The 10,000-nt window shown below is 46.6% G+C and overlaps 1 protein-coding gene across 1 annotated transcript in view; it reads left to right on the plus strand.

The window, feature by feature from the left end:
• Positions 1 to 10,000, plus strand: part of LOC117747498 (SH3 domain-containing protein 19-like) — a 13,560-nt gene that overhangs the window by 1,496 nt on the left and 2,064 nt on the right. The window contains exons 2-14 of the mRNA XM_034556772.1: positions 3,223 to 3,250; positions 4,773 to 4,813; positions 5,101 to 5,242; positions 5,665 to 5,800; positions 5,965 to 6,121; positions 6,215 to 7,333; positions 7,517 to 7,588; positions 8,281 to 8,455; positions 8,623 to 8,914; positions 9,010 to 9,189; positions 9,316 to 9,374; positions 9,471 to 9,658; positions 9,888 to 9,919. Of these exons, the coding sequence (XP_034412663.1) occupies positions 3,223 to 3,250; positions 4,773 to 4,813; positions 5,101 to 5,242; positions 5,665 to 5,800; positions 5,965 to 6,121; positions 6,215 to 7,333; positions 7,517 to 7,588; positions 8,281 to 8,455; positions 8,623 to 8,914; positions 9,010 to 9,189; positions 9,316 to 9,374; positions 9,471 to 9,658; positions 9,888 to 9,919 (2,621 nt within the window). The remainder of the gene's footprint in view (positions 1 to 3,222; positions 3,251 to 4,772; positions 4,814 to 5,100; positions 5,243 to 5,664; positions 5,801 to 5,964; positions 6,122 to 6,214; positions 7,334 to 7,516; positions 7,589 to 8,280; positions 8,456 to 8,622; positions 8,915 to 9,009; positions 9,190 to 9,315; positions 9,375 to 9,470; positions 9,659 to 9,887; positions 9,920 to 10,000) is intronic.

The following is a 10,000-nucleotide window of genomic DNA, read 5'->3' on the forward strand; positions in this document are numbered from 1 at the left end:
TGTCTGTGTGTGTGTGTGTGTGTGTGTGTGTGTGTGTGTGTGTGTCTGTGTGTGTCTGTGTCTGTGTGTGTGTGTGTGTGTGTGTGTGTGTGTGTGTGTGTGTGGTCATCTCACCTCAGCCCTCAGGTTGATAAATTAAAAACAAATAGAATAATAAGAACAATGCACAATATATACAAACAAATTAATAATAAAAATCCACGATATATATATTAAAAAAAGAACAATAAAAAAAGCACAATATATTAAAAACAGAATAATAATAAAAATACACTATATATATTTTTTAAAAATTGAATAATAAGAAAATGCACAATATATTAAAAAATTAGAATAATGTCAAATAAAGGAACAAAACAATAGTGCAAAGACGTTGTTCTAGTTGCGTGATTGATTGATTGATTGATTGATTGATTGATTGATTAATTGGATGCTCGTCGTTAGCGGCGTGAACTTTTGATCTCTCAGAATACAAATAAATAGTTTGATGTCTCGACAAAATATTTGATTATGCAATTCATGAGCTTCATGGTGATAATAATGATTTATTAATGATATTCAAACACACCTTTAACTGTAACTGAACGCACCCCGAGGGCTCGGTGTCACGTTCCAATTCTAGAGGCCACGACGCCATTAAATTAAACCAGAAATACGAGTTGGTTCAATATATAATTATTTTATTAATATATATTTACATATTCTGTCCCAGCAAACGTTTTAAATACGATTTGGTTTTTGAGAAATGAGATTATCAATTAAAACACATTTATACTTTTGTGTTATACTAAGTATTTATACACATTTTATTTCACTCTATTTTCACCTTTTTTATTTTTAACTGTTTTAGTATAATCCGTTTATCCAGAGTTAGATTTTATTTATTTTGTATTGATATATATAATTATGTATTAATATAAAACAGGATGAGGACGTTTGTTTACTTATATGGAATAAACAGAAGAAGAAATAGGAAGTTATAATTCAGTCGACAGGGAGTACTTCCATAAGTACTCCTACGAGTACTTCCATGACTACCTCCATAAGTACTCCTACGAGTACTTCCATGACTACCTCCATAAGTACTCCTACGAGTACTTCCATGACTACCTCCATAAGTACTCCTACGAGTACTTCCACGAGTACTTCCATGACTACCTCCATAAGTACTCCTACGAGTACTTCCACGAGTACTTCCATGACTACCTCCATAAGTACTCCTACGAGTACTTCCACGAGTACTTCCATGACTACCTCCATAAGTACTCCTACGAGTACTTCCATGACTACCTCCATAAGTACTTCCATAAGTACTCCTACGAGTACTTCCATGAGTACTTCCATAAGTACTCCTACGAGTACTTCCATAAGTACTTCCATAAGTACTCCTACGAGTACTTCCATGAGTACTTCTGAGTCTTCCATGAGTACTCCCATGAGTACTACCATGAGTACTACCATGAGTACTCCCATGAGTACTCCCATGAGTATTCCCATGAGTACTCCCATGAGTACTCCCATGAGTACTTCTATGAGTACTTCCATGAGTACTTCATGAGTACTTCCATGAGTACTTCCATGAGTACTTCTGAGTACTTCTATGAGTCTTCTATGAATCTTCCATGAGTACTTCCATGAGTACTTCCATGAGTTCTTCCATGAGTACTTCATGAGTACTTCATGAGTACTTCATGAGTACTTCCATGAGTACTTCCATGAGTACTTCTGAGTACTTCTATGAGTCTTCTATGAATCTTCCATGAGTACTTCCATGAGTACTTCCATGAGTACTTCCATGAGTACTTCTGAGTACTTCTATGAGTCTTCTATGAATCTTCCATGAGTACTTCCATGAGTACTTCCATGAGTTCTTCATGAGTACTTCATGAGTACTTGTACTTGTCAACCCCACTACAGTCTTAACAATAGTACTTCATCCTCAACATCGTGGTTCTTTTTACCCAAACGACACAGGGTGCAGTATTATGGTCTGGATCCTCGGTCTCGTAACGGTTAAACAGTGAAGTATTATGGTCTGGATCCTCGGTCTTGTAACGGTTAAACAGTGAAGTATTATGGTCTGGATCCTCGGTCTTGTAACAGTTAAACAGTGAAGTATTATGGTCTGGATCCTCGGTCTTGTAACGGTTAAACAGTGCAGTATTATGGTCTGGATCCTCGGTCTTGTAACAGTTAAACAGTGAAGTATTATGGTCTGGATCCTCGGTCTCGTAACGGTTAAACAGTGAAGTATTATGGTCTGGATCCTCGGTCTCGTAACAGTTAAACAGTGCAGTATTATGGTCTGGATCCTCGGTCTCGTTGCCGATGACGAGCGCTCTGTGAAATCTGCTGCGTCTGCATCTCCACGTCTGAGCCGAGCAAACATCTGGAAGCGTTCACGCTCCGGCGCGACAGCCAATCGCAGCCTCACTTCCTGGGTTCCCTCGGCCAATCGGGGGGCTGGACGGAGCAGAGGGGCGGTCCAGTGAGAGGGAGAGAGAGAGGTGGAGGAAAGAGAAAATCTGGGTTTTTGAAGAGTGGCTTGAGAAGAAAGAAGTTCCCTTTTTTAGCTGAATATTTCAGAAAGGTGTAAACTGTAGTTTCTCTGGACGTCGAGCCGACCCGATTGTCAGTCCGAGGTGAAGAGGAGCCGAGGAGCCGAGGAAAGGAGGTAGGAGACAATAAAATGCACAAGGAGAGGAAGCTAGAAGCTCCCTTTTCCTTTCTTTTCCTTCTCCTTTTCTCTCTCTCTCCTTCCTCTTTGGAGCTTCAGCTGAGGACGCATTGATTCTCATCACCGAGGGCGTCGAACTACATTTCCCAGAGTGCACCTGTCTGTCAGTCCTCCTTCGGGTGGAGTTTCTGCTCAGTTCTTCTTCTGTGTTTTCTAAACGAACTGGAAAACGTGAGTCGCATCACTTCCTGTGAGGTGGAGGCTTGTTTTTGATTAAAAAGACTAAAGTAGACACAACTCTTCCTGAACAATGTTTTAAACCAAAATAATACTCGGCAATCATTTGTTTGTTAGTTTTAAACCTTTTTTATCGTTTTAACGGAAGAAAAAACAACTCTAGGAGCAAAATAATCAATATATTGTAATTAGAATATATAATAATTAGATATCAACCAACAATATATTTGTGTTTATTTGTTGTTTGTTTTTAATCTCGACCTTGTTGACCTTTTGAATCACAATCTCTCGCTCTGTTTTTTCTGCAGGTCGTCGGAAGCCAGAGCATCGTCTCAGGTAAGAGTCTTCCTCCTCCTCTTCCTCCTCCTCCTCTTCCTCATCCTCTTCCTCCTCCTCCTCCTCCTCCTCTTCCTCCTCCTCTTCCTCCTCCTCCTCTTCCTCTTCATCCTCTTCCTCTTCCTCTGACAGACAGACAGGTTCAAACCAACATGAGAGGTGCCGGGACTACTTTCCTCTCAGACTGCAGGAACTACTTCTCCTCCCCTCCCGGTCTCACACGCTCCTCCAAAGTATTCTCACTGTTGGCCCGGTCGTCATGGAGACCAGCCGGCGAGGTCGCTGAGTTTAGAGACGGGTCACCGTTCACGGGGAGGCGGAGCCTCAGTTTGACTTCAATAGACTTTAATGTTTAATATATTTGTTTTTGCAAACATGCTCACATGAACTTTATTTAATGCCTTATTGTTTATTGTAAAAGGAAAATATTATGGGATTTCATACGGTCGCACACGCCCCTAAAATGACTTCACGGAGGAAAAAACACGGAAAAAACTGCATCATCAAAGAGAGAGAGTGTGTGTGTGTGTGTGTGTCTGTGTCTGTCTGTGTGTGTGTGTGTGTGTGTCTGTGTCTATGTGTGTGTGTATGTGTGTGGTCTGTGTGTGTGTGTGTGTGTGTGTGTGTGTGTGTGTGTGTCTGTGTGTGTGTCTGTGTGTGTGTGTGTGTGTGTGTGTGTGTGTGTGTCTGTGTGTCTGTCTGTGTGTGTCGGTGTCTGTGTGTGTGTGTGTATGTGTGTGTGTGTGTGTGTGTCTGTGTGTGTGTGTCTGTGTGTGTGTGTGTGTGTGTCTGTCTGTGTGTGTCTGTGTCTGTGTGTTTCTGTCTGTGTGTGTGTGTATGTGTGTGTGTGTGTGTGTGTGTGTCTGTGTGTGTGTGTCTGTGTGTGTGTGTGTGTGTGTCTGTGTGTGTGTGTGTGGTGAGTCATGAGTGTGTGTTCATGTTTACAGAAGAGACAAAGAAAAGGATTTAAGTATCGGAGCCTCTCCTCTGGTGAGTCTGCTGGTTCCTATCCTGCCTAGCAACAGCAGCAGCAACAGCGACTTCCACTTTGGATGCAAACTCTTTTAAATCAGTCTGGGACCTTCAGGTTTTTTAGTTGTTGTTGTTGTTGTTGTTGTTTTCTTCCAAAATCTCCACGACCACGTAAACAATATCTCAATAATACATGTGATGTTTTTCTAGCACAGTTAGCTTAAAGCTAACGAGCCCCTGTGTTCACCGGATGGTTCAGATACAGGAAGTGAAGCGTCTTTACCCCCGAGAGAGAAAATAGTCCCAGAGCTGGCACCTTAAAGGGACAGTAATAATAAATATTTAAAATATTGTCATCGCCGTCAGACTCCTTTGACAAACAGAGTTGTTTTAGAACTAGAAGTGTTTAACTTTCGAGTCTTTTTAGGGTCTTTTGACACTCGCCAGCTGTTTGGGGATCGAACCTGTGACCTCTAACGTCCTTCAGTATGCATCCAGAATGTGCCATGACTCCCCCTGTTTTCTAATCTCTCTTTCTCTCTCTCTGCAGCCAGGGTCCTCTCTCGTCCATCAGAGCAGCCATCAAGAGAAGTGAGCTTCTTCTTCTTCTTCTTCTTCTTCTTCTTCTTCTTCTTCTTCGTTTAATGTTTGTAGATACACAAATAGGTACTGGAAAGAGTTAAAATAGTTTATTCCACCTTTCCTGATGTTGCCTTGACGACAGCACGACACGTTTTAAACACTTCAAGGTTCACGTCGTTGAGAACTCAGACGTTGTGTTTAAATAAAGCTTTGAGGGTTTGAATGAAGCCGAACATGTTTAATATTCATATGTTATTATCCTGCGTGTGATATTTAATCCATTAAAATCTCCTCAGCCTCCAGGTCCACCGGTCTCCCTGAGCCAAGGGAGCGAGAGAGGGAGCGAGAGAGGGAGCGAGAGAGGGAGCGAGGGAGGGAGCGAGAGAGGGAGCGAGAGAGGGAGCGAGAGAGGGAGCGAGAGAGGGAGCGAGACAGGAGGTGAGACACATTTTTTACTGCTCATGAAATGTAAAAAAAGTGACTTTTTTAACAGCATTTTGCTTCCTGGCAAACTGTTTCCAGTGAATAAGCTCCTCCCCCTTCTCCTCACACTGGTCACTGTGGGCTGCTTCCTTCATAGGGAGGCCACCGTTAGCATAAAACATGCAATGAGTTTCAAAATATGTATTTTACGTTTAATTCCTGCAAACTGTCAGCTGATAAAAAAAGTTTCAGGCTTATTTAAAAAGAATATAAATGATCTTAAGTTCCCCCTGTGCTTTGTTGGGTTTATTTAGAAATGTACTGGGTATTATGGGAAAGGAAGGTTCACAGAATATTCCTTACTTTGAGTCTGTTTTGGTCTCTTTTGGAGAACACAGTATTTCTCTGGCTCAATACATGTATTTCTCTGTTGCTAGGCGACCGGAGATCACCATCCTGTCCGCGGAGCCGCTGTCGTCCACTTCCTGGTTCCCCGGGGCTTCTGGGGGATTCCCGCCTCCCCCTCCCCCTGCAGCTCAGATCTGGGGATCCACGATCCCTCCGTCCGTTCAGGTGACTCCCTCCTTCTACGAGGCGTTCAATGCCGAGTGAGGAGACGGTTATTTCCTAAACCATCCGGATAATAATGCATGTTTTTACTGGATGTCTGGAACAAAAGACGGGTTGTTTTCCGTCGTTGTGCGTTCAAATAGTTTGTCGTGACCTCTCCTCCTCAGCCTCCTCCGTCCTACGAGGAGGTGATCAGGGAGAAGACGCAGGAGCAGGTCCTCCCTCCTCCGTCCTCCTGCCCCTCCTCGCAGTGTTTGGCGTCTTCAATAACGATCGCCACCCAGACTGACCCGGGATCAGCCCCCGCCCCCGACGCCTGTCAGGGTGAGAAGGAGGCTGCTTTTTATATATATATATATATATATATATATATATATATATATATATTTATATCAATATTTGCATGTTTGTGTGCAGGACCAGTGAGACCGCCGCGGCCGCCTCTCCGTTGCCCTCCTAGAGCGTCTCCCGCTGATGACATCACCATCGCAGCCAGCCAATCATCACCTGACCTCCTCGCCGATCTCCGCCCACCACCTTTGACCTCGACCTCTGGCGCTCAGACCGACCGATGGGATCGATCTCGTGGCGCCGTTGATGTCCCGTCGGAGAGCCCCAGGCCCCGCCCCCGCCCGCGCACCAGACTCGGTGCTCGGCCAATCAGCAGCGACGTCAGGGTTCAGACTTTGGTGAAGCTGCGTGACGACGGCGCGGCGACGCTGGCCGCCCGCTCGGGAGCTACCGCCAACCAGGAAGTGAGTCAGGGGAAGTACCTCCGGGAGCTGCTCGAGGCCTTCGGCGCGGACGACTGGGGCTTCCCCGATCGGCGCAGCGACAGCAGCGGGCTCAGCCAATCGGAGGGCGAGGAGGGGGACGCGGACGAAGACGAGGAGGACATGGCGACTCTGAAAGCCAGGATCCGGGCCTTTGAGCAGCAGCAGGTGGCCGGCGGGAGCGGCGGAGGCGGAGGCGGAGACGACTTTCCTGCCGCGAAGAGACCTGAACCAAGGCCACGCCCCCGTCTCCAGGGGCCGCCGGACAAATCCGTCCCCCCCACCGTTGCCCCGAAACCTAAAAACCTTTCTCAAGCACCCAAAGCATCCACCCAGGTATTCTGGGAGGACGGCGGTCTGATGGACTCGGGTCACACTGACACTGGAAGCGAACCAACGGTTCCCCCAAAATCTGCTCCGGCGTTGGTGCCCCAACCCTGCAAAAACCCAGAGAAACCCTTGGTGTCGCCAAAACCCCAGCCTGCCTCAGACCCCCTCCAGTCTGGTGCCCCCGTCCCGGCCCCCAGGCCCCCTCCACCCAAACTCACCCCCGGCGTCAGTGAGCCGGCCAACCCCAAACCTCCGCCCAGACCTCCAGTGGCCCCCAGGGCCAGCCTCGGGGCTCCGACCCAGGATAAGAGCACCAAAGCTGGGCACGCCGCCCCAACTCTGCCCCCGAGACCCTCCGTGGAGGTCGGCGGTGGAGATCAGACGGAGACGCCGGGTGGAGGCGACGAGGCGCCGGACGGCGGATGCCAGGCAGGTGAGTGTATTATATATAAATAATATTATATTTATATATATATATAATATTATTTATATATATATTTTATATATATTATATTATTTATATTTGTGTATATATACATATAAAAAAAAGTATTCTTTTATATTATGTTCTTTCTTTAATCTTTTTATTTTTTTTCCATGATGTTTTTTGTTTCAGTGAAAGTAGGAAATGTTCGTCCAGGCGTCCCGATCAAACCAGCAGCGCTGATGTCCCCACGCAGAGCCAGTGGTAAGTGTGTGTGTGTGTGTGTGTGTGTGTGTGTGTGTGTGTGTGTGTGTGTGTGTGTGTGTGTGTGTGTGTGTGTGTGTGTGTGTGTGTGTGTGTGTGTGTGTGTGTGTGTGTGTGTGTGTGTGTGTGTGTGTGTGTGTGTGTGTGTGTGTGTGTGTGTGTGTGTGTGTGTGTGTGTGTGTGTGTGTGTGTGTGTGTACTAAGCTTCATGTAGCTTTAGTACAATGGATCATTTGAGAACTTAGAGACGCAAAACTCGCTCATTATGTTGCAGGAATATGTAAGTGTGTGTTTGTTTGTGTGTGTTTGTGTGTGTGTGTGTTTGTGTGTGTGTGTTTGTTTGTGTGTGTGTAACAGAAAGAGAAAGGAGGGGTTCTGGTATTGAATCCAAAGCTTGTGAAAGAATAATGCAGCGATTGTGTGAAGATAAAAAGCCTCCTCTGTGTGTGTGTGTGTGTGTGTGTGTCTGTGTGTGTGTGTCTGTGATTGGCCAATAAGACAGAGAACTCCCATCATGCATCTGTCCAGGCTGCTTATTGGCTGCTAAACCCTCTCAGTTGTGTCACAGCTGCAAAAACCAGCTGGAGAACATTGCCTGAACATGCTGAACATGTTTGTTGTTGTTGTTGTTGTTGCACTTTAGCGTCTGACATGTTTACTGTGTGATGATGTCATCTTCCCTCCACCTCCAGCTCCGAGTCTGGCCCCCAAACCCACCTCCACCCCGGAGCCCGACCCACCCAAACCTCCGGGGCCGAGCCCGGGCCTCAAACCCGCTCCGGCCCTGAGGAAAGGCCCCGGGATCCAGACCAGACCAGAGACCAGCACCGCAAACCCGGAGCCCTCAGACCCTCCTCTGCCCCCTCGGTGAGAATTATTGTTAATTTAATGTCATATTATTATTCGTTTGAAAGATAAACTTTAGAATTTGGTCTTTTCCATCATCGTCATCTTTTGCCGTAGCTCTGTTTTATTTTGAAAAGCAGCGTCTCTTCCTGTTTGGTTCCATAAAGTCTCTCCTTTATTTCCCCCAGTCCTTCGAGTGTGAAGCTCCTCCCTCTTCGTCCTCCTCCAATCAAATCCATCCCTGAGCGACCGCCGCCTCCAGCCGTCGGCTCAACATCCTCAGCCAATCAGACGACGACCCCTCATCCTCCAAGCCCCGCCCCCTCCGTTTCCTCAGCCAGCCGGTCTTCGCCTTCACAAACCACGACACCCCCTTCTCCTGTATCGGCCAATCAGGTGCAGCCTCAACGGCCGTCAAAGAAAGGACCGCCTCTGCCCCCCCGCCCAAAACCTGGACACCCCCTCTACGACAGCTACGTGGTGTGAACACATACACACACACACACACACACACAAAGTGCTTTCATAGACTTTATTTATTATTATTTTATTATAATTTTCTAATTTCATCTCAGAAACAGGAAGTCCTGATCGTCCTGGACGGCCCGAGCCCCTCAGAGAGTGGGAGGAGCCAAACCGCTGTCATCAACCCATCGCAGTGTCTCCTGGACCTGGACCCCCAACCGGATCCTGCTCCCGATCAGAACGGCCAATCAAAACCTTCCCTGGAGGGCCTCAGCCTATCAGACTCCCAGGTAACGGAGCGGTTAGCTGAAAGGTTGTATATTTATATTTACACATATATATATATATATATATATATATATATATAGCTGTTTATTGAACATGATATTTGACTGTAGTGTTCGTTCTCCTTTCAGTCCATTCTACCCGTTCAGCCCCCTGAGCCCAAGGACCAGCCCGACCCCCCCCCCGACAGGTCAGACCCCATGAACCCCTCACCAAGCTCAGGTAGCCGCTTATAGAAGTGTGTGTTTCACTGTGTGTGTGTGTGTGTGTGTGTGTGTGTGTGTAGCGGTCCTCGCTGCGTCGCCCTCTTCGACTACGAGGGCGAGGAGCACGACGAGCTCACCTTCTCCCAGGGTGACGTCATCGCCCTCCTGGAGCTCATTGGGCAAGAGTGGGGGCGGGGCCAGATCCACGGGCGGGTCGGCGTCTTCCCTCTGAACTTCGCTCAGGTGGTGGAGCCTCCGGAGGGTCCCGGTGAGCCCAAAGGTCCTTCTGACCTCCAGTCCGTTGATCGTGGTCCTCACAGGGTCCTTTATTTCATTTGTTTGTTCTTTTTCTTTTTTCATTCCTCAAACGATAAACACACATTTAAAACAGGTTTATTGTTATAATTATTAGTTCATGTTTCTATTGTTTAATTTAAATGAATTGCTTTTCTCCTTTTTAGAGATTTTAATGGAACTTTTTTTGTTGTTCTCAACAGCTCCAAAGACCTCGGAGGACCCTAACTCAGAGGTGTGTGTGTGTGTGTGTGTGTGTGTGTGTGTGTGTGTGTGTGTGTGTGTGTGTGTGTGTGTGTGTGTGTGTGTGTGTGTG

The sequence above is a fragment of the Cyclopterus lumpus genome, chromosome 18, assembly GCF_009769545.1.
Source record: "Cyclopterus lumpus isolate fCycLum1 chromosome 18, fCycLum1.pri, whole genome shotgun sequence".
Classification (NCBI taxonomy): domain Eukaryota; kingdom Metazoa; phylum Chordata; class Actinopteri; order Perciformes; family Cyclopteridae; genus Cyclopterus; species Cyclopterus lumpus.